Here is a 25,000-nt window from a genome sequence, read left to right as displayed (position 1 = left end):
GCATAATTTGGTGACTCTATTTCAGTTGCATAAAGGGAGCGCAGGGGCTGGTGTGAGTATTTCTTTGTTCAACACTCTGTCCTCTGACTGTTGTATGTGCTTTGTCGTTCGTCCATCGTGGTCGAGGAATCGCTTAAGCATTTCTACCGGGCTGTTGCCTGGACGCTGTGTGTCCGAAGATGGCCGATCAGTCTGATTGGAGCACGGAATGTTTTGGCTACAGGTTGGGCAGACATGTCCCGGCACATCAGCTTGTGGGCTGTCTGTTCTAAACTTGGACTCGTGATGCTCAGTTCGAGGCCTGTTTACCGCCAAGACTTGTTGCCTTCCTGCTGCATGCGTGCGTGGTGGTGTAGGTCCAGTAGTCCTCCCTAGTCGTGGACCTGAATTTGCGGAGTTCTGTCCTACACTGTACCTTAGCAGTTCTCCTTGCCTCTGAGGTCTTCATATCATATCATATCACGGCTTTCTATACTTTATATGAGAGTGCGCAATTACTAATGTTATGGTTAGCTTCCTACGGAGAAATTAACTTGGAATCCATAATCCTTCCAGTGTTTATCGAATGAATTCTTAAAACTGTTAAGTGTTCCTGCAGTGACATTGTTACTGGGCAGATTATTACAGAAGTTAACAACCATGTTAGTAAAAAAAAGTGTGAAAAAAGGTTTGAATTGGTGAATGTCTTCATTAGTTTTAGTGGGTGTCCCCTTGTATGATTACTGTCCTTTAGAGTGAACACGTTTTATGAAGTGTTCTTGCAACCTTTGTGGATGAGGCTGCGCCATGTTGAGCGATCCTGTGCTAGGTTTCCCTATGTGGCGATGTCAATGTCCACAGACGTCAGGGAGACCTTCAGAGTGTCCTTGAGCCGTTTTTTTCTGTCCTCCAATATCATGCTCTCCCAGTGACAGTTCACCATGGACGAAGTGCTTGGGGATGCACGTATCTGACATCCTGACACCGTAACCCGCCCATCGTACTAGGGCTCTAACAACAGCAGTGATGGAGTCTCCCGTCGGTCCGACGGATGAGTAGGCAGGCAGGCTTATCTGTCGGTGTGTGTCCTCATATGGGAGAAGAGGCCGATTCTGGATGCGCTGCGCTTCCCACAGGTGTTGCAAGGGAAAACGTCTCCAGAAGTTGAGCCCTGCTTCCTTCGCTCACGCTTCTCCTTAATGGCCAGCGTTCTCTTGTTTGTGACCTTGAGCCGCTTTTTTTTCTGTCCTCCAATATCATGATGCCCTTGACCGCTCTCGCTGGAGAACAACAGCAGTGAGTGGACAGATAACAGACACTCAGCCCCAGATAGGAGAGAGTGAGGCTGACGATTAGCGCAGCTCTCCGCTTTAATCAATATGACTCGGTTGTAAGTGTTGTCTGTTGTGTGGATGTTGTGTGGGTGTTTTTTGTATCTTGGCGCGTGCTGGCCAGCCTTTCTTGCCGTTACCAGATTCACCATCTCCTTCTTCTCAGTTCGCATTGAGTAACAGCGAGATCTTTGACGAGTTGCACGGAACTATATAATTTTTTATCTTTCTCTTGTCATTGCGAGAACCCTTTGGTTGTAGCTGTTTGAGGTAGGCTGAGCGTCGTTCTCTGGAGAGGGCGCTAGTTGGGGAGGGGTGGGGATTTTGGGGGGGCGGGAGTGGCTTGATGAAGAAGAGCCATCTCCAGGGACAACTGCTTTTTTGTCACTCTGTGTCACCTGTTCGATTTTCTTTATGAGTTTTCTGTCCATGAATGAGGCACGGGTGTTTTCTGTCCATGAAAGCTGCTGTACAATGAGGCACGGGTGTTTTCTGTCCATGAAAGCTGCTGTACAATGAGGCACGGGTGTTTTCTGTCCATGAAAGCTGCTGTACAATGAGGCACGGGTGTTTTCTGTCCATGAAAGCTGCTGTGCAATGAGGCACGGGTGTTGTCTGTCGATGAAAGCTGCTGTACAATGAGGCACGGGTGTTGTCTGTCGATGAAAGCTGCTGTACAATGAGGCACGAGTGTTGTCTGTCGATGAAAGCTGCTGTACAATGAGGCACGGGTGTTGTCTGTCGATGAAAGCTGCTGTACAATGAGGCACGGGTGTTGTCTGTCGATGAAAGCTGCTGTACAATGAGGCACGGGTGTTTTCTGTCCATGAAAGCTGCTGTACAATGAGGCACGGGTGTTGTCTGTCGATGAAAGCTGCTGTACAATGAGGCACGAGTGTTGTCTGTCCATGAAAGCTGCTGCGTACAATGAGGCACGGGTGTTGTCTGTCGATGAAAGCTGCTGTACAATGAGGCACGAGTGTTGTCTGTCGATGAAAGCTGCTGCGTACAATGAGGCACAGGTGTTGTCTGTCGATGAAAGATGCTGTACAATGAGGCACGGGTGTTGTCTATCGATGAAAGCTGCTGCGTACAATGAGGCACGGGTGTTGTCTGTCGATGAAAGCTGCTGTACAATGAGGCACGGGTGTTGTCTGTCGATGAAAGCTGCTGTACAATGAGGCACGGGTGTTGTCTGTCGATGAAAGCTGCTGTACAATGAGGCACGGGTGTTGTCTGTCCATGAAAGCTGCTGTACAATGAGGCACGGGTGTTGTCTGTCGATGAAAGCTGCTGTACAATGAGGCACGGGTGTTGTCTGTCCATGAAAGCTGCTGTACAATGAGGCACGGGTGTTTTCTGTCGATGAAAGCTGCTGTGTACAATGAGGCACGGTTGTTTTCTGTCGATGAAAGCTGCTGTACAATGAGGCACGGGTGTTGTCTGTCGATGAAAGATGCTGTACAATGAGGCACGGGTGTTGTCTGTCGATGAAAGCTTCCTGTACAATGAGGCACGGGTGTTTTCTCAATATCTTGATGCAACTACACAGCTGGTGTCTTGGAAGAGATGTCTGAGACCATGGAATGAATAATCTGCACACTGCAGGCGATGTGTGCTGGTGTGTGTGGAACAAGAAGCAGTATTTTCAGTTCTTGCTGTGAAATGGATCCTCTGCTTTTTGTTCGCTTTCTGAAGCTTGGTTTGAATCTGTGTGTCTGCCCCCCATCTTCTTCTTGGTGTTATTTTAACGATTTGATTTTTTGTTTTTGTTTTGGATATGTTTGCCTTAAAGGCTCGGATCTCGCGTAGCAACTTCCAAACATCGCCAATATAATGACCGGACCATTTCTGTTTTGAGATATTGGTTCAGTCTGTTACAAATGAATAAAGAACCAGCTTGAATGAGATGGAGGTTGGAAACCTTGTCGGGCATCGAGAGTCAGAAAATTGTTACTTGACATTGAATTAATTTTGGTCGATAGCAGCAAGGCGTTTGGGATACAGAAATGTTCCTTTGCTTATTCAGGGAAAGGCATGTTGATTTCTTTCTCAGGAATGGTCTGGATGAAACGTTTAGAGATCATGACAGGTATGAAAGAGAAATATATGTCAGTGATATGAACTCGAAATACTTTAGACTTGTTCAACAAATAAGATTTTAAGTACTTCCGTTTAATTAATGGTAATGTTCACCGATATGGCGGTTCTGACCGAAATATAGATATTTTTGTAGTCCTTTTTATATGTCAGCAACTGAAAACGAAAGCCAAGAGTAATTTTATTTCTGACAGCCCCATGTTGTAAGACACCGGAGTCAACTTTTGTTTTTAAAGAATTCGATCAGAACCCGTCTGCATGTGTTGCTTCATGTAACACATGTCCATCAGATGCATAGTGTGTCCAGGTGTGGTTTTTTCCATCCGACAAATACAAGAAAAAATATGTCCAGATCAGTAAACGCTTACCTTTCATTATTCAAGAATAACAGTAGTTTTGAAGTCTCTGTCCATTAAATTTACATAAGCATGCTTAGACGGTTTAGCTAACCTACCATATAAATGGTGAGACCGTTGATGTGATATTGTATAAATCGTATCCACACATTGTCGAAGTAGTCATAAATGCAAGCAGTGTATCTTATCTGCTAGTGATCGAAATGATCCAAGGCGTGCAGTTAATGGCGTGATGCATCAAATGGAGTCATTTCTATATTCATGTTACCCGTGTCATGTTATTCATTGTGTGAACAGTACTGGTTTGGAATGTGTTTTTTTCATCTATTTGTTTTATTTACTGGTCAACCCATGTCCCAGCATGTTATCAACGGCACCCCCTTACCCCACCCCCACCCCCACCCTCTACCCCCACTCAGACCCCCGTACCCGTCCTGTTGTTGTGGCCCAAGGCCGATGTACATAGACATGTCTGAATTCTGTCTGTCAACCTGTCTGTCTGTCAGCCTGTCTGTCCGTCAGTCTGTCTGTCTGTCTGTTAGCATGTCTTTCTGTCTGTCTGTCTCTTTGTCTGCCTTTGTCTCCGTGTCTCTCTGTGTCTGTCTGACTCTCTGCCTGCCTGTCTGTCTATCTCTATCTGTCCGTCTCTTTGTCTCTCGTTGTCTCTGACAGGTGAAGATAACATCGAAAAAACCAAACCTGTCCCACGTGCAGAGCAGGATTGGTTCAAAGGACAAGATGGACCACAAGCCTGGTGAGTCAGTGGGTGAGTGAGTGAGTCTTTTGGTGAGGCATTTGGTGAGTGAATCTTTTGGTGAGGCATTTGGTGAGTCTTTTGATGAGGCATTGGGTGAGTGAGACATTGGGTGAGGCATTTGGTGAGTGGGTCATTGGGTGAGTTAGTCTTTTGGTGAGGCATTGGGTGAGTGAGGCATTGGGTGAGGCATTTGGTGAGTTAGTCTTTGGGTGAGGCATTGGGTGAGTGAGACATTGGGTGAGACATTTGGTGAGTGGGTCATTGGGTGAGTTAGTCTTTTGGTGAGGCATTGGGTGAGGCACTGGGTGAACGAGTCTTTTGGTGAGGCATTGAGTGAGTGAATAAGTTAGTGAGTGAATTAATGAATCGGTGAGTAAATGGGTGAATGACTGTACGTGAATTTACCTAGAGTTTTAGGGTGTAGGCGAATCGTTGTTTCAGTGAGGAGGAGAATGTGGATGAGTGAATGAGGAGTGAGCGAGCGAATTAGTTTATCAACTGGTTGTATTGTTTAAGTGTCTGTGTTTTTGTATGGACTGCCTACATGGCGAGGGAAAAACGGTCATTCACGTAAAAGCCCACTCGTGTACACTGAGTGAATGTGGGAGTCACAGCCCACGAACGAAGAAGTGAAAGGAATAGAAGAAGAAGAGGAAGAAGAAGAGGAAGAAGAAGAAGAGGAAGACTGCCTGCTCATGAAGCACCAAGAGAGTCCTCGGGACATTATAAAAAGAAAAATTCTAGAAGAAAGACATAAAGAAGGTGAAACATGTACATGCGATCTCCAGTCTGACGCTGGGATTTTTGCTCCAAAGAAGAGTTGTCTCCCTTCGACTTCTTGACTCAGAAACCTCGACGATTCTGACAAGAAGGCATTATGCCTGCTTTTTTTTTCTTTCTTTTTTTCTGTGTGTAGCAATGCAGATTTGATGAGAATGTGCGACGTAAGAGTGAGCCTTTGAGGGTAGCCTGGGACCGCCCAGAAGTTTGGTCAAAGGGTTCCTGGAACTCCCCAGGAGTTTTGAACTTACCAGAAGTCTTGGTATTTTCCAACTTGCAGGGGGAGGCAAAGTGAAAATCGAGAACAAGAAAGTAGAACTGGGGGAAATCAAATCCAAGGTGGGCTCCCTTGACAACGCCAAACACACACCAGGGGGCGGCACGAAGAAGGTGAGGACCAATGGGTGACAAGTGGGGCTATTGCGTCAAAAGTACCGAATATTAGTACTGGGTTCCCCCGCTCATGGTAGGATATTATTGGTGAACATTCTAATTATGGTGAATTTTTCCCTTCCGGAACTCAGCCCATATTTTCCCCCCCGCTGTTTTTAGTGCATACAATGACAACAAAGGTGTGTAGAAATGCCACAGCTTTCACTTTAGTCGCTGCGAGGGTGTCTGCATCCGATGAGTGTGAGTTCGAATCCCCAGTGCTCCCATGATGAAAAACTAGTATTCTGGCAGATCACCTTGTGCAGCGTGGTGTTAGGTAGATCCTCTCTTTACACTTTTCTGAAATGGTGGTCTTATCGCCGACATCAGGAAAGTGAATCCAGACGTTAAACGCCTATGTCGAACTCGAGGCTGTGCGCATGTATGAGTTATGTGATTTGTCCTTGTTTTTGCGCCAGAGAAAACATGAGAAATAGAATCAACACAACACAATTAAATTTCTCAGGTCATATATAAGCTTTTCATGGTGAACAGTAAACAGGAAACAGATTTGCATTATAAAGGTTTAAACTCACCATGCATGTTCCTTTCAGTTTTCTCTTCCTTTGCGCGTGTGCTTGCTGGGGTTTTCCTTCTTTGTTGACATTTTTTTAATTTCTTTTTTTTTTCTTCTTCTTTTTATTTTATTTGCTTGCTTGCTTGCTTGTGTTGGATGCGCTGGGTCGCTCGCTTGCATGCTGACCGGCCCGCGGGCAGATTGAGTCCCAGAAACTGGCATGGAAGGTGTCCTCCAAAGTGGGCTCTCTGGACAATGCCAGCCACACGCCCGGCGGAGGGCAGAAAAAGGTAACGCCCATTGTGTACTGGGGACTGATGACTGTAATGCTCAGCCAGCAGAATCGATACATCATCAGCTACAACAACAGTTATGATGCCCCCCACCCCCGCCCCTCCCTTCTGTCACCACGTTTACATTGCTAGTCTTATTTTTGGCTGCTGTATCGCCACTTACCACAGTGAGGGAATTACTCTTGTAGAAGAGCTAGCCGTAGTCTGATGACTACCACACCTACTGTTACTATCACTAGCGCAAAGGGTTCCACCATGACACTTGCTTTCAGTGCAAGGACGTCTCACTGAAAAATAAAGCAGCTGGTTCTTATTAAAAAAAAAAAAAAAAAAAAAAAAAAGTGGCCGGCTGATAAAATCAATGCTCCTCAGTTTTGTTGTGTTTTAACTCACTCAGTACAGCCAGCCCTCTTTTCTCCTCTACACAGACCCCTCGGATGTCCAGTGGGTGTCTGAATGACCCAATGTTTAGCTTCCGTCGTCAGAATTGTGGTATTCTTTGTCAACATTCACCTCTTCAGTATAAGAGCCTTCCGCTTGCAATATTTTGATGATGGTAACTGGGGTGAAACGCTGTTAACGTCGTCTCTTTCGCTGTTCGTATGGAGAGAGTTAAGTGGACTGTTTTCATGGTCTGTGAGAGATTGTCGTGAACCAGAATTGCGGGTAAACAAACCCACGTATCTGAATGACCATCGCCCCGTTGCTCTAACCCCCATTCTTTTGAAATTCTTTTAACGAATCATTCTCAAATACATTATATTTCAGACGACCCCATTCCCAGGTTCAAATGAATCTGCTGCACGCCTGACAGAACTCCTGATGACGCAGCACAGTCCACAACACGTTTTAGCATTTGAAAATCACAGGTTCTTTCGTTCGCAGTCTGTTCGTTGATTTCTCCCCCACATTCAATACTATCCAATCATCTGATGGACATACAACGTTCATCCTACAATGCCAACCCTCAGATTGTTCTGTAGATCATTTGCTTTCTTGTGAACATAACTCAGTTTGTTCGATTTGAACAAGTCCTGTCGTATGTCAAGTGCACTTCCGCTGGCTCCCTTCAAGGCACTGACTTATCACCTGTCTCATTCACTTTACACACAGATGACCGCTCTGACATTGATACCACTCCTATAGGATCATATCCTGATGATTCAGCACTTCAGTAACTACCACATTCTAACATTATTTACTTTGACCTTGTGGATGCTTAATGAAACCAGAATTCATATTTGTCATAATGAGCCGCTGAGAAAAACAATGTTGACTGGTTTTCAGGAAGAAAAAACAATCCACTATGCCAGATCTTTTTATCCGTGGTGTGAAAGTTAACCATTTGTGTGAGTATAAATATCTAGTGGCAGTCACAGACAAATAATCAAACTTTACTGCCAGCATGTACTTCATTCAGTAAGAAATGTCAGCCCAGAATTTGTTGTATACAAAAGCTCAGACGAAGCCACAGTGTGAGTAATAAAGAACTACAGAGTCTTTACAGACGTGTTATTGAATCAGCATAAACATTTTCTTTCATATGTTGGTGTGGAAGCACAGGTGTGGAATGAAAGAATAATATTGAACATGACAGAGACTGTCTGAAACAGAACAAGTCAGGCAGAATAGATTAACTGTGGTCTACGAATGAATTACAGGGAATTACACGGAAAGCAATACAGATGTCAAATGAGTACAGCCAAGGACTCGGCACAAAAAACAACAACAAAAAAACAAGAGAGGCAAGGCCTTCAAGACTCATTTGTGGCAAATTAAGTCCCCTAGCATTGATTACAGAGTAATTTCCCTTTTTTACTATCTGCACCAAAACGTTTGCAAAATAAATAAAACTTCCATGCTTAGCAAAAGAAGTTCCTTTTTGAACAAAAAATGATAATAATGACTGCTCTTGTTGTTGTGTCAGAATATCGGATCAAAGTGCCAAGTTTAGAGAATACAAAAAATATAAATATAACAGTAAATGCATTTTGCATACAATTAGGCTTCATTTTTTAATTTTTTGGGTGCCCATCCCAGAGGTGCAATATTGTTTTAAACAAAATGACTGGAAAGAACTAATTTTGTCCTATTTTTATACCTAATTTGGTGTCGAGAGAAAATGTCAATGTTAAAGTTACCACGGACACACACACACACACACTCACAGACACACACACACACACACACACACACACACACACAGAGACAACCGAACACCGGGTTAAAACATAGACTCACTTTGTTTACACAAGTGAGTCAAAAAGAAGAAGAAGAAGAAAAATAAAAAGAGATCTTTTACTTTCAAGAAGACGCAGCGTGTATTCCGATTTTAAGACACATTGAACTAAAACTGTTTTATTAGTGTGATAGTTCAAGTGTTAAAAAGATTTTACCCCATTTGGATATAGCTTAGTAACAATAGCATGTGACCGAATTGTCTGTGTGTGTGCGCGCGCGCGTGTGTGTGTGAATGCGGGGTAGGAAGAGTAAATGAGAGGGTGGGGGGTGGGGGGGAGCGAGGCAAGATAGAAATTTCTTATAATGGAAGTTGGTATGTTTATTTCTCTCAGAGATGTTAATTTCAATGTGTTTATGGATGTGTTCTGTGTTGCAGTTTAACTAAGCTGTTTGTTTTACTACAAAAAGGTTAACGTTATTGTGGAAATGGATGTTTTAAATCGTTTTGCTTCATTTTTGTTGAGCATTTTACAATATGTATTGATTTTATATTGACCTTTCCATCATATATGTGGAATATATTGTGCATGTGTGAAATACAAACACGACTGCGTACGTATGAACAGGTGCTTATTTGTGTGTGTTTATCATATATATATATATATCATAGATCTCTCTCTCTCTCTCTCTCTCTCTCTCTCTCTCTCTCTCTCTGTGTCTTTTACTGTGCTGCTTGCAAACCGTATGTATCAGCGACTTCACACAGTCTGAATTTCTTTAATTGAGGTGGTAAAGTGACTCTGATTCTAGTTTTGATGCAACAACAGTACCAGTAATTATTACAGAAAAGATTATAAAACAATTACTATCGGGATAATAATAATAATAATAATAATAATAATAATAATGATAATAATAATAATAATAATAATAATAATGATAATAATGATAATAATAATAATAATAATAATGATAATAATAATAATAATGATAATAATAATAATAATAATAATAATGATAATAATAATGATAATAATAATAATAATAATAATACTAATGCTGAATAGAAAAATCAAAAGCGGTGAGCCACCAATTGAAGAAGAAGAACAGACAGCAAATAGTTTGAAAGGTTTAATCACAATGATAACAAAAAATGAAAGATTATCAATGGTATTTTTAAGCATACCTGTGATGTCAGAAAAAAACACCAACAACACGTGTAATCCGTTGTGTAAGAACATGAGGAGTTGAAGTTTTGTTTTCAAAGACATTTGCACACATTCTACTTGCACTTTCATGGGTTTCAACTCCCACGTTCACCCGTCCTTCACATTGCAGATTGAATCCCAGAAGTTGGATTGGAAAGGTCAGTCCAAGGTCGGCTCCCTTGACAACGCAAAGCACGCGGCTGGAGGAGGCGAGAAGAAGGTGTGCATGTGTGTTTATGTGTTTGTTTTTCTTTGTTTTTGTTTGTTCGTTCGTTCGTTTGTTAGTTTGTGTGTGTGTGTGTGTGTGTGTGTGTGTGTGTGTGTGTGTGTGTGTGTGTGTGTGTTTGATTCTGTGTTTGATTGTGTGTGTGTGTGTGTGTTTGATTGTGTGTGTGTGTCTTTGATTTTGTGTGTGTGTGTGTGTGTGTGTGTGTGTGTGTGTGTGTGTGTGTCTTTGAGTGTGTGTGTGTGTGTGTTTGATTGTGTGTGTGTTTGATTGTGTGTGTTAGTGTGTGTGTGTGATTGTGTGTTTAAGCACACATGCTCGAATGCCTCATGTTATTCAGCATCTTATTTTTTCCCCAATTACTTTTCTCCTGCACCTTTGGCACGCTGGGAGAGCGTTTGGTGTGAGGAGTGAGGGAGTTTGAGATCGCCGAACCTGGTACACAAAGTCATGGACATCACACACACACACACACACACACACACACACACACACACCCTTAGATGTTGATAAGGCAATATTCTGAACGTGAAAAGTGGTGCCTGAGGCCCCAATTCGAGGCTTGCTCTCCATCAGTACTTGTCTAAACCCTGCATGCATGAAAAGACTGTGATTAATTGGTGGGTGGGGTGCAAGATATGATAATAATATGCATGAACGAAAATTAATATTTCTGGTACATATTGTACAGTCAGAAAAAAAAAGAAAAAGAAAAAGACGAAGTTCCACATGTATCAAAACCCAGAGGTGTGAGCCGTTGTTGTACGAAACACGAGGTGGCTATATTTGAAAAAAACTGTTAAATCTGAATGTAAATCATTCATTCATTTAACGATGAATCGGTTGGGCTTTGGGCACAGATACTCGACGAAAAGCCGAAATGGCAAGCGGAATCTAAAGTGGGTTCCATGCAGAATGCGAAACACGTTGCTGGTGGCGGGACTGAAAAGGTAGCCATGGAAACCTGTTCTCTAAGGTTTCTTTAAATCTTTGCTAGTGATGTGTGTGTGTGTGTGTGTGTGTGTGTGTGTGTGTGTGTGTGTGTGTGTGTGTGTGTGTGTGTGTGTGTGTGTGTGTGTGTGTGTGTGTTGTCTCTCCCAGTTTTCCTCTTCCACATGCCTGACATTCAATCCTTGCTGTTCACACTTTCTTCTCCACTGTTTCAACTGTAATTTTGTTGTTGTCATTTGTTCTTCTTTACACTCTCTTCTTCTGGTCCTCTTCCCCCTTTCGCCTCCACCCTTCTCTATCCTCCACTCTTCACTCACACACAGACACACACACACACTGACACACAGACATGGACACACACACAAGCATGCTTACACCACAGACACACAGAACCACTCACACACACACACACCCACACCCACCCACCCACACACACATAGACACACAGATACTTTCCCTTAGATGTGGAGTTGGCAACATTATGAACTGGGTAAGTGCTTGATGCCACATTTCTAGGGTTGTTCACCATCAGGACTTGTCTAAACCCTGCATGCGTGAAAAGATTGTGACTAATTGGTGGGTGGGGTGCTAGATATGATAATGATATGCATGAACAAAAATTAATATTTCTGTACATGCTGTGATTACGTTCGTGCTTCGGATTTGAAGACGACCATGGCTTCAAAAATCAGGTGGAAGATTGGTGGCTGTGAGTCTGGAGGTGACTGACGAGGCCAATCCGGGCCCTGAAGGCTCGCCCACATGTGGGACACAAGTGAGTGGGTGCTGTCATGGCAGTGGATGTTGCTCGGGCCTTGCACAAAGCATGCTTTTGTTGCGCCTCGGGTGATGCGCCTGGCTTCAGCTGCACAGGCTCTTGTGGTGAGCTTGCTGCACCAAGCTGGACATTCCAGAGCAAGCGTCTCCCACGTGTTCATGTTGATGCCCAGGTCTTTGAAGGACGCTTGGAGGCAACTTTATAGCATTTCTTCTGCCCTCCAAGCACTTGCCCTGACATGGTTCTCCGTACAGCAGCTGCTTAGGCAGTTGACTGTCTGTCATTCTGACCCTATGTCCAGCCCACCTGGCTTGGGCTTTCTGCAGGAAGGTGTAGACGATGCAGAGGCAAGCTCGTTCCAGGACTTCCAGGTCGGGGACTTTGTCCTGCCACCTGATGTGGGGAAGTCTGCAGAGCAGCTCAGGCGGTAGTGTAAGGTACATATTTTAAAGTCAGAAAAGAAAAAGAAAAAGACACAACTGGAATTTCACATGTGTGAAAAGCAAGAGGTGCAATCTGTTGTTGTACGAAACAGGAGGTGGCTGTTGTTTGCTAGACTGTTGAATTCATTTTAAAATGTAAATCATTAATTCATTTAGCGTTGGATCTGTTGGGCTTTGGGCACAGATCATCGACGAAAAGCCGAAATGGCAAGCGGAATCTAAAGTGGGTTCCATGCAGAATGCGAAACACGTTGCTGGTGGCGGGACTGAAAAGGTAGCCATGGAAACCTTTTCTCTAAGGTTTCTTTAAATCTTTGCTAGTGATGTGTGTGTGTGTGGTGTGTGTGTGTGTGTGTGTGTGTGTGTGTGTGTGTGTGTGTGTGTGTGAGAGAGAGAGAGAGAGAGAGGGAGTTCTGTCTCTCCCCATTTTGCTGTACCACATACCTGACATATAATCCTTGCCATTTACGTATCCTTCTCCGCTTTTTCATCTGTGGTATTGTTGTTGTCATATTGTACTTTCTGCCTTGCTTCTTTCCTTTTTTTTTCTTTTTTCTTCACATTTTCCCCCCACCCCTGCACCCAACACATTTACTGCATTCGTGTGTCTCTGTATCCCCTTTGAGCCTTCTCCCTTCTCTGTCTTCCACTCACACACACACACACACACACACACACACACACACACACACACACACACACACACAAACTTAGATACACATGCACACACATGCATGCATGCACACACACACATATGCGCATGTATGCACACACACACACACACACACACACACATACATACACACACATACTTAGATACACATGCACACACATGCACACACACATATGCGCATGTATGCACACACACACACACACACACACACACACACACACACACACACACACACACACACACACACACACACACACACACAGACTTTCTCTCAGAGTCCAGTAGACAAATCATGACTTCACACTCCCTCTCACCTCTCTCTCCCCCTCCAACCTTCACACTTTCACTTAGAGATGTAGTCTGTACAGCTGGAGGGTGTAGGGAGATCCTGGAAGAACCGAACCCCAAGCAACTGGATATTCCTGGAGCCATGGGGCACAGCTAAAATGCAAATGGTTGTGGGAACACGTGCCATACGTCTTCCACGCTTGTACATGTGTCACGGACAATAAATTGAATAAGTGCTTATCACACAGTGAGAAAGATAAAAGAAAAAAGATGTTGTTCATGCACAACATAGTATGCACTTCAAGAGGTGCAATCCATTATTGTACAAGACAAATCATGGCTGTTGTTTTCAGACTTTTAGAAATCTGTGTAAATGATATCATTCATTCAATTAACGTTGGATCTTTCGGGATTTGGGCACAGATCCACGATGAAAAGCCGAAATGGCAAGCGGAATCTAAAGTGGGTTCCATGCAGAATGCGAAACACGTTGCTGGTGGCGGGACTGAAAAGGTAGCCATGGAAACCTGGTCTCTAAGGTTTCTTTAAATCTTTGCTAGTGATGTGTGTGTGTGTGTGTGTGTACCCGGGTGCATGCACACAAGGGCTGAATAGCATGACGTCACTGGTATGAAAAGAGTTGTTTTTCTTGTTGCTTTTCTGATTTCTTCCACACTTACTTCCTCCTTTCCTTCTTCCTTTTTTTCTTACTTCTTCTTTCCTTGCTTCCTTTCTTTCCTTTCATGTTGAATGTAAGATGTGTAAGATAACATAGCGTGTTTGTCTGGAGGGGTGGTATTCAGGTGGGGGTCACACCTCTTCTGTGCGCAGTGCTTAGTTGGGGCAGGACATTTCCTCTCAACAGGTAATTGGTGACCGCCCTTTACTGACAGTAGTGCACAGAGATTATTTTTATCGGTGGCACAGCTCTCTCTGATCCCCCCAACTCCAATACCAAGTCCCCTCCTCCATTTTCCTCAGTGGGTGGTTACAAGTTTCGTGAACAATGAAATTGTCAAGTATATGCTGCACACAGAGAAAAACAAAGAAAAGATAAAGACAAGCGCCACAGTGTGTGTAAACCAAGAGGCACAAACCATTGTTGTCGGCCACAGGCAGAGGCCACTGTTTATTAGAAAATGTTAATGTCATATATTAATATCATTCAATTAACTTTGGAATTTGGGCACAGATCATCGACGAAAAGCCGAAATGGCAAGCGGAATCTAAAGTGGGTTCCATGCAGAATGCCAAACACGTTGCTGGTGGCGGGACTAAAAAGGTAGCTATGGAAACCTGGTCTGTGAGGTTTCTTTAAACCTTTGCTATTGATGTGTGTGTGTGTGTGTGTGTGTGTGTGTGTGTGTGTGTGTGTGTGTGTGTGTGTGTGTTGTCTCTCCCAGTTTTCCTCTTCCACATGTCTGACATTCAATCCTTGCTGTTCACACTTTCTTCTCCACTGTTTCAGTTGTAATTTTGTTGTTGTATTTTTTTCTTCTTTACACTCTTTTCTCTTGGCCTTCTTCCCCCATATACCACCTCCCTTTTCTATCCACCACTCTTCATACACACACAGACACACTCACACACACATGCACACAAGCATGCACACACTACAGACACACAGACACACTCACACACACACACACACACACGCACACACACACACACAGATACTTTCCCTTAGATGTCTAGTAGGCAACAATATGAACTTGAAAAATGGTGCTTGATGCCACATTTCTAGGCCTGTTCACCATCAGGACTTGTCTAACCCCTGCATGCGTGAAAAGATTGTGACTAATTGGCAGATGGGGTACTAGGTTAAATGATATGATAATGATATGCATGAACAAAAATCAATATATCTGTACATACTGTGATTATGTTCGTGCTTCGGATTTGAAGATGACCGTGGCTTCAAAAAGCAGATGGAATATCGGTGGCTGTGAGTCCGGAGGTGACTGACGAGGCCAATCCGGGCCCTGAAGGCTCGCCCACATGTGGGACACAAGTGAGTGGGTGCTGTCATGACAGTGGATGTTGCTGGGGCCTTGCGCAAATTACGCTTTGGTTGCGACTTGGTGACACGCCTGACTTCAGCTGCAAGGCTCCTGTGGTGATCTTGCTGCGCCATTCCAGAGCAAGTGTGTCCCACGTGTTCATGTTGATGCCCAGGTCTTTGAAGGACGCTTGGAGGCAACTTTATAGCATTTCTTCTGCCCTCCAACTGAGCACTTGCCCTGACACAGTTCTCTGTACAGCAGCTGCTTAGACAGTCAGCTGTCTGGCATTCTGACCCAATGTCCAGCCCACCTGGCTTGGGCTTTCTGCAGGAGGGTGTAGACGATGCAGAGGCCAGGACTTCTGTGTCAGAGACTTTGTCCTGCCACCTGATCTGGAGAAGTCTGAGAAGACAGCTCAGGTGGAATAGTAACTACATATATTGTAGTTGGGCAAAAAGGAAAAGAAAAAGACCCAATTGGAGTTCCACATGTGTGAAAGCCAAGAGGTGCAATCCGTTGTTGAACGAAACATGAGGTGGCTGGTATTAGACTGATACTTCAATGTAAATCATTCATTCAATTAACGTTGGATCTGTTGGGCTTTGGGCACAGATCATCGACGAAAAGCCGAAATGGCAAGCGGAATCTAAAGTGGGTTCCATGCAGAATGCGAAACACGTTGCTGGTGGCGGGACTGAAAAGGTAGCCATGGAAACCTGGTCTGTGAGGTTTCCTTAAATCTTTGCTAGTGATGTGTGTGTGTGTGTGTGTGTGTGTGTGTGTGTGTGTGTGTGTGTTGTCTCTCCCAGTTTTCCTCTTCCACATGCCTGACATTCAATCCTTGCTGTTCACACTTTCTTCTCCACTGTTTCAGTTGTAATTTTGTTGTTGTCATTTGTTCTTCTTTACACTCTCTTCTCCTGGTCCTCTTCCCCCTTTCGCCTCCACCCTTCTCTATCCTCCACTCTTCACTCACACACACACACACTGACACACATACACACACACACACACACACACACAAGCATACTCACACCACAGACACACAGAAACACACTCGTACACACACACACACAGATATGGATGAGGTGATAAAAACTGAGGTCCCGCGTGCAGCATGCATTTCGCGCACTTAAAAGAACCCATGGCAACAAAAGGGTTGTCCCTGGCAAAATTCTGTAGAAAAATCCACTTCGATAGGGGAAAAAAAACCAAAAAAAAAAACCCAACAAAACAACTGCACGCAGGAAAGAATACAAAAAAATGGGTGGTGTATTCAGTGTAGCGACACGCTCTCCCATGGGAGAGCAGCCCGAATTTCACACAGAGATATCTGTTGTGATAAAAAAATAGAAATACAAATACTTTCCTTTAGATGTCGAGTAGGCAACATTCTGAACGTGAAAAGTGGTGCCTGAGGCCACAATTCGAGGCTTGCTCTCAATCAGGACTTGTGTAACCCCTGCGTGTGTGAAAAGATTGGTGGATGGGGTGCTAGGTTTAATGATATGATAATAATATGCATGAACAAAAATCAATATTCCTGTACATAAAGTACAGTCATATAAAAAGAAGAAAAAGCAAAAGACACAACTGGAGTTCCACATGTGTGAAAATCCAGAGGTGCAATCCGTTGTTGTACAAAACAGGTGGTTATTGTTTGCTAGACTGTTGAACTCATATTTCAATGTAAATCATTCATTCAATTAATGTTGGATCTGTTGGGCTTTGGGCACAGATCCACGACGAAAAGCCGAATTGGCAAGCGGAATCTAAAGTGGGTTCCATGCAGAATGCGAAACACGTTGCTGGTGGCGGGACTGAAAAGGTAGCCATGGAAACCTGTTCTCTGAGGTTTCTTTAAATCCTTACTAGTGGTGTGTGTGTGTGTGTGTGTGTGTGTGTGTGTGTGTGTGTGTGTGTGTTGTCTCTCCCAGTTTTGCTCTTCCACATGCCTGACATTCAGTCCTTGCTGATTACACTTTCTTCTCCACTGTTTCAACTGTAATTTTGTTGGAAATGAAGAAGCAGTTAGGCATGGAGATGAAATGATTAACAAATAGTAAAGAGTGGTAACTCTTTCCATTAACAAGTATCACAACTTCAAGTAAGTGCTGCTTACGCTACCTATTCAGCTAGCACACAGGTAAATAAAAAGTACATTGGAACAAACCCAGACACTTCACACTTTCACTTAGAGATGTAGTCTGTACAGCTGGAGGGTGTAGGGAAATCCTGGAAGAACCGAACCCCAAGCAACTGGATATTCCTGGAGCCATGGGGCACAGCTAAAATGCAAATGGTTGTGGGAACACGTGTGATACGTCTTCCACGCTTGTACATGTGTCACAGGACAATAAATTGAATAAGCGCTTATCACATAGTGAGAAAGATTAAAGAAAAAAGATGTGCATACACTACATAGTATGCACTTCAAGAGGTGCAATCCACTGTTGTACAAGACAGATCGTGGCTGTTGTTTTCAGACTTTTAGAAATCTATGTAAATGATATCATTCATTCAATTAACGTTGGATCTGTTGGGCTTTGGGCACAGATCATCGACGAAAAGCCGAAATGGCAAGCGGAATCTAAAGTGGGTTCCATGCAGAATGCGAAACACGTTGCTGGTGGCGGGACTGAAAAGGTAGCCATGGAAACCTGTTCTCTAAGGTTTCTTTAAATCCTTGCTAGTGATGTGTGTGTGTGTGTGTGTGTGTGTGTGTGTGTGTGTGTGTAGGTGCATGCACACAAGGGCTGAATAGCATGACGTCACTGGTATGAAAAGAGTTGTTTTTCTTGTTGCTTTTCTGATTTCTTCCACACTTACTTCCTCCTTTCCTTCTTTTTCTTTTTTTCTTCTTTTTTGTTCTTTCCTTGCTTCCTTTCTTTCCTTTCATGTTGAGTGTAAGATGTGTAAGATATTATGGCGTGTTTGTTTGGATGACGTGAAGAAAACTAAGTCGAGTTGATTTATTTAGCATTGGATCTTCTGGGATCTGGGCGCGGGTAAAGGTGGGTTTTTTTCACAAGTATGATGAACAATGAAATCATCGAGTATGTACAAGACAGTGAACAGTCAACAGAAAAAAAGACGCTGTGTAGCCGTCACCGGGAGACTGTGATGGTTTCACCTCATGATGCTAACCCAGGCCTGGAGGATCTGGGTTGTCCTGTTTACGATCGGGGTGATGGTTCTATTGAGAGAGATCACCTTTGAAGGGCTCCGTCTAGGGAAAAGATTCTGGAAGGGGTCCGAGGGGAACCAAGGTGATGCCCCCCAACCCTCCCCCTACTAGTTGGAGGCAGGGGAATGAGGGTGGAGGGGGGTGGGTGCCAGGGAGGTTGGGGGGTATTCAGGTGGGGGTCACACCTCTACTGTGGCCAGTGCTTGGTTGTGGCAGGACATTTCATGTCAGTGGGTCATTGGTGACCGCCCTTTACTGACAGTAGTGCTCAGAGATTATTCTTATTGGTGGCACAGCTCTCTCTGATGCCCCCAACTCCAATACCAAGTCCCCTCCTCCATTTTCGTCAGTGGGTGGTTACAAGTTTCGTGAACAATGAAATTGTCAAGTATATGCTGCACACTGAGAAAAACAAAGAAAAGATAAAGACAAGCACCACGGTGTGTGTAAACCAAGAGGCACAAACCATTGTTGTCGGCCACAGGCAGAGGCCACTGTTTATTAGAAAATGTTAATGTCATATATTAATATCATTCAATTAACTTTGGAATTTGGGCACAGATACTCGACGAAAAGCCGAAATGGCAAGCGGAATCTAAAGTGGGTTCCATGCAGAATGCCAAACACGTTGCTGGTGGCGGGACTACAAAGGTAGCTATGGAAACCTGGTCTGTGAGGTTTCTTTAAATCTTTGCTTTCATTATTTCTCTTGGCACTTACAATAAGAAGCATGCTAAGCATGCATTTAATTAGAACTGGTAATTTGAGCATTGTGTGTGTGTGTGTGTGTGTGTGTGTGTGTGTGTGTTGTTGTTGTTGTTGTTGTTTAATCGAATAGCTTTTGTTTGTTTTTCTGTCTTTTGCTGCCTCATATATCATCTATCTTTTTTCCCCACCAATTATTTGTTCTGTTTTATTTCTTTTCTTTTGTGTTCTCTCTCTGTCTCTGTCTCTCTCTGTGTCTCTCTCTTTGTCTCTGTGTGTGTGTGTCTCTGTCTCTCTCTGTCTGTCTCTCTCTGTGTCTCTCTCTTTGTCTCTCTCCCTGTCTGTCTCTGTCTCTCTCTCTCTCTGTGTCTCTCTCTCTGTCTGTCTCTCTCTCTGTGTCTCTGCCTCTGTCTCTCTCTCTCTGTCTGTCTGTCTCTTTCTCTCTCTCTATCTCTCTGTCTCTCTCTCAGTCTCTCTCTCTCTCTATCTCTCAATCTCTCGCTCTCTCTCTCTCAATCCCTGTCTCTTCTCTCAATCTCTCTCTGTGTCTCTTTCTTTGTCTCTCTGTCTGTCGGTCTCTCTCTCAATCTCTCTCTCTCTGTCTTTCTCTCAATCTCTCTGTCTCTCTCTCACTGTGTGTCTCTGTCTCTCTGATTCTCTTTCACTTTCCCTGTACTCCTTCTGTGCCCTTTACATTTTCCTTTCCACTTCACCCACCTCAGTTCCTGTTGCCATTTTCATGCCTTGTGTCTTTTCATGTGTTGCTTTTTTTTTTTTAATTGTAAAATAATCTTTACTTCTTTCTTCATTTTTGGTCTGTCTGTTTCCTTGGTGCTCAGTTTGTCACAGGTGTGGAAGAAGTTGTTTTTCTTGTTGTTTATGGGATTTCTTCTGTACTTCCTACCTCCCTCCCTCCCTCCCTCCTTCCTTCCTTCCTTCTTTCTTTTTGACTCATTTGTGTAAACAAAGTGAGTCTATGTTACAACCTGGTGTTCGGTTGTGCGTGCGTGCGTGCGTGTGTGTGTGTGTGTGTGTGTGTGTGTGTGTGTGTGTGTGTGTGTGTGTGTTAAACTCCCACGTTTACTAATATGTACACGAGTAGGCTTTTACGTGTATAACCGTTTTTACCCTACCATGTAGGCAGCAATACTCCGCTTTCGGGTGTGTGCATACTGGGTATATTCTTGTTTCCATAACCCACTGAACACTGACATGGATTACAGGATCTTTAACGTGCGTATTTCATCTTCTGCTTGCGTATACACACGAAGGGGGTTCAGGCACTACCAGGTCTGCACATATGTTGACCTGGAAGATCGGAAAAAATTCCATCCTTTACCCACCAGGCGCCGTCACCGAGATTTGAACCCGGGACCCTCAGATTGAAAGTCCAACACTTTAACCACTCGGTTTTTGCGCCCATCAATCTGCCAATACAAAATTTGGTTTAAATGTAGTATGAAAAAAAAAAAAAAATCTCCAGCCATACCAATAATAGGTTGTATGTTTCCTGAATTAAGCTGTATTTCCGGATCATTAACGGTTTATGTTGTTGAGATTGGTTCCGAAATCCCAAAATTCTAAAAAAAAACAACAAAAACGCTTCCCACTGAGTTGCTAGAAGTGTTTTGTAAGAAAAAGACGTGACCTCGTTTTTCTTGTTCACAATTAAAAGGAAAGAAATACAAATTCTGGGCAGAACACATACAGTGATACTAACTACACCATCGACGTGTTTACTGCATAAAGATATTCTTAAGCGGACACTGAATTAACTGGAATGAACATAAAAGAAAAAATTCAATTGATCGTTTCTTTCAGCCTGTTGTAGACTGGTTCGTACAGATCTAGAGATCTACCATACATGTGTTGCGATGTGCTTGAAGCGATGGCAAAGTCTCAACGTCTCCTCTACCACTGAAATAAAAGAATAATCGAGAGATGATAAAACACACAAAAAACATCATTTAAACGGCGTTATTACGTCCAATTCAGTCACGTCTATTTATCGTATGAAGAAGAAAATTTTGTCGAATGACGTCAGACGCGACGCATCTGTGGGGATAAGTCTGCTTGCTTCCGAACTGAACATGCATGGTACGATTCCGCTCGCATGCCTTTTTTTTTTCCTCTCCCGAGCTTATTGTATCTGTCATATTTAATACAGAACACTTTTTAACGATTTATTAAATCTCTGTTGTTTTCTCTCCTCATGAATCCTTTACTGGATAAAGCACGAAGCACAAGTGAGTCCTGGAGGCTTTTCCTCTTCTTTTCTTTCTTCCCTGGCTTCCTTCCCTTCTTAATAAAGATCTTGTCTTGTCTTGTCTTGTCTTCCTTTCGTGTTCAGTTTCAGGTGTGGAAGATATCATGACACCAAGAAAACTATCAGTTGAAATTGTTTAGAATAAAGTGAACAGCCGAGCAAGAAGTACGACTTCTGATTGAAATTTCCATCTGCAGCTGGTAGAAATCCCCGGGGCGAGAATGCTTGTGTGGGCAATCTGCTTGGTCCTGGAGACCTGACGCTGATCGATCCTGTTGGTGTGCTGAAGTTGGGACTGCGACAGACGGATCCGGGTATGGCCGTGTACGTGAGGAACTCGGAATGATCGGCGTGGCAGTGATGCCACTGAAACGGTGCAGATGAACGGACAGCAAAACAACAACAACAACAAAACAAAAAAGAAAGTAGAAGAAGGAAAAACAAAAACAGAAACAAAAAAACAAAAACAGAAACAAATAAAACAACAACAACAAAAACAAACAAACAAACAATCAACAACAACAACAACAAAAACACAACAAAAACAACAACAACAACAACAACAAAAACAAACCAAAAAACCACGTAGGACGAGAATACATGTGTAAGGCAAAACTGCTTCGCAATTAGCAACGATGATCTTTTATTCACTGCACAGTTGATCAAACGTGGTTATGTAGTCTAAAAGACAAAATATTAAAACCACGAGAGTCTTAGATCTATGAGACACCATTCTTAAAACCACGAGACAGCAAAAATGCAAACGTTTGTGGGAACACGTGACGAACGTCTCCCGGATTTCCGGATTTTTGCAAGTTTCCTGAACAATGAAATGACTCCATACATACTGCACAGTCTGAGGAAAAGAAAACATCGCTGTTCAAGCTCCATTGTGTGTAAACATCAACAGGCGCGATCCATTGTTACAAGGGGCAGACGGAGGCCACTGTTTATTAGATTTTATATGGTTTTTTTTTCTTCATATAAATTATTCATTTATCTAACGTTGGATTGGTTGGTTGGGATTTGGGCACAGATCAAGGATGAAAAGCTGAACTGGAAAGCGGAATCTAAAATCGGTTCTATGCCGAAGGCCAAACCTGGTGGCGGATCTTAGAACTGAACAGGTAACCATGAAAACCTGGTCTCCATGGTTTCCCAAAACCTTTGCGCGCGCGCGCGCGCGTGTGTGTGTGTTTGTGCGCGCGCGCGCGCGCGCGCGTGTGTGTGTGTGTTTGTGAGTGTCTCTGTGTGTGTCTGTGTGTGTTCCTGTTTGTGTGATATGTTGCAATGCTACTGATCCCTGTTTATCACGTGCAGTCATCTCTATCTACCGCAAACCAGAACCCTGAGGTATGTCTTCATCTCGTGGGTTGCAGTTTCCTTCTGATGAGGAATATCGTTAACTGAAATTCGTCACCTCCCCATCCCCCCACACCCCTTTTTATGTTTCCTGATCATGTTACCTGTGTGTCGTCCACATCTTTAATTAAGAAACAAAGCCTTTGGCGAAGAGATTCTGAAGGTTTGAAAACTGATACCTGCATAAGAAACAGCACCTTCTTCCTCCCCACTCCCTGGGCCGGGTATGACACATGTTTCTGCTGCTTCAGTGTTAGTGGAGTCGTTTCTTCCTTTGCTTTTCCTTCCACTTTCTTTCCTTTCTTCGTTGTTCTTTCTTCCATCTCTCTCTCTCTCTTGCGTCTTTCTTCGCCTCTCGTTTCCACCCTCTCTCGTCTTCTCTCTCTCTCTCCTTCTGTCTGTCACACGCACGCACGCACGCACACACACGCGCGCGCGAGCGCGCGCACGCAAACGCACACATGCACACAGTCATTCTCTCTCTCACTCTCTTTTTCCTCCATACTTTCTTTCTTTCCCTTCTTTGTCTGTCTGTCTGTCTCTTCTTTCCATCTGTACTTATTTCTTCTTTTCCCTACTAATACGTTTGTGGATGCCCCCCACCCCTTGTCTTTTGCCAACAGATTGTTTTTTTCGTCTCGTCCTTCATTCCTTCATTTATTTATTCTACCTATTTCTCCCTTTCCCTATGTCTGTCCCTGTCCCTGTCCCTCTCTCCTTTCCTTCCCTCCTTTCGTATTCTCCCCCCCCCCCGCCCCCCCGGTTACCGATCGACAGGTCAGCTGGTTGTGTTGTGTCACATTCTGCACCATGTCAAACTGGTGCAAACGAGGAATATCTGTTCAATGCTTGGTTGGCCAAATTTCGTGGCTAACTCAGTACTAAGATGCATCACCAGGGCTATTGACTGGTTTGTCGACATGACTGATTCATGGACTGACTGTTCTGAAGATGGTTGACCAACCCACTCAGTGACTGATTCAGTCATATCAGTGACACAGTATTGACTGATAAATAGATTTTTCCGAAATAGTTCAACCAACACCAAAACGGATTGGTTGACAAACAGATTTTGTCGCACAACTGTTAAAAAAAAAAAAATCTTTGATTGTTCCTTCATGATTTATTCAGTGACTGTATAATTCATTGATAGCAGTAAGACCCCTTGAGTGTTTGACTGACTTCAATCACCATTTGGATGATCATGTTGGTTGACTTCTTTTTTCAACAGGCGGAAGACAAGGAGAAGACCACGCCGGAAGCGGAAACAGCTGCAGTGCAAAACTAACAGGTGAGATAATTTATGTAAATATGCAAAGTGTATGCAAAAAGGCATTGGAACGATCCATGTAACAGTTTTGACTGAACTAAATCATGGGATTGTTACTTATTTATTTATTTATTTTTTTTTTTTACAAACGTTTTTATATGACTGATCAAGGTCGTGAGAGTGATCAACACAACAAACGTTTCGATATTTGAACTTGGTTGTGGGAATGATCTATACATTTCGATGACCGAACAAGGTCGTGAGAATGATCTATACATTTTGATGACTGAACTAGGTCGTGTGAATGATCTATACATTTTGATGACTGAACTAGGTCGTGTGAATGATCTATACATTTCGATGACCGAACTAGGTCGTGGGAATGATCTATACATTTTGATGACTGACCACAGTCATGGGAATGATCTATACATTTTACTGACTGAACTAGGTCGTCGTGGGAATGATCTATACATTTTGATGACCGAACTAGGTCGTGGGAATGATCTATACATTTTACTGACTGAACTAGGTCGTGGGAATGATCTATACATTTTACTGACTGAACTAGGTCGTGGGAATAATCTATACATTTCGAACACTGAACTAGGTCGTGGGAATGATCTATACATTTTACTGACTGAACTAGGTCGTGGGAATGATCTATACATTTTACTGACTGAACTAGGTCGTGGGAATGATCTATACATTTCGAACACTGAACTAGGTCGTGGGAATGATCTATACATTTCGATGACCGAACTAGGTCGTGGGAATGATCTATACATTTTGATGACTGACCACAGTCATGGGAATGATCCATACTACGGTTCCACTTTCACCCAGTCGGAGAGTGACGCCTGTGTTCCTTTTATCTCCCTTCAGCGTGATTAAGGGGCAGTTACTCAGCGCCA

At 43.4% G+C, this 25,000-nt stretch overlaps 1 protein-coding gene across 1 annotated transcript in view; it reads left to right on the top strand.

The window, feature by feature from the left end:
• The window catches only part of LOC143276400 (uncharacterized), a 66,908-nt gene that overhangs the window by 22,079 nt on the left and 19,829 nt on the right, over positions 1-25,000 (top strand). Inside the window, exons 10-15 of the mRNA XM_076580887.1 lie at positions 26-52; positions 4,439-4,520; positions 5,584-5,693; positions 6,453-6,542; positions 10,065-10,154; positions 24,048-24,107. Of these exons, the coding sequence (XP_076437002.1) occupies positions 26-52; positions 4,439-4,520; positions 5,584-5,693; positions 6,453-6,542; positions 10,065-10,154; positions 24,048-24,104 (456 nt within the window). The 3' untranslated portion in view covers positions 24,105-24,107. The remainder of the gene's footprint in view (positions 1-25; positions 53-4,438; positions 4,521-5,583; positions 5,694-6,452; positions 6,543-10,064; positions 10,155-24,047; positions 24,108-25,000) is intronic.

Source organism: Babylonia areolata, chromosome 32, assembly GCF_041734735.1.
Source record: "Babylonia areolata isolate BAREFJ2019XMU chromosome 32, ASM4173473v1, whole genome shotgun sequence".
In the NCBI taxonomy this organism is placed as follows: domain Eukaryota; kingdom Metazoa; phylum Mollusca; class Gastropoda; order Neogastropoda; family Buccinidae; genus Babylonia; species Babylonia areolata.
The sequence above is the reverse complement of the archived record's forward strand: the minus strand, read 5'-3'. Positions and strand labels throughout refer to the sequence as shown.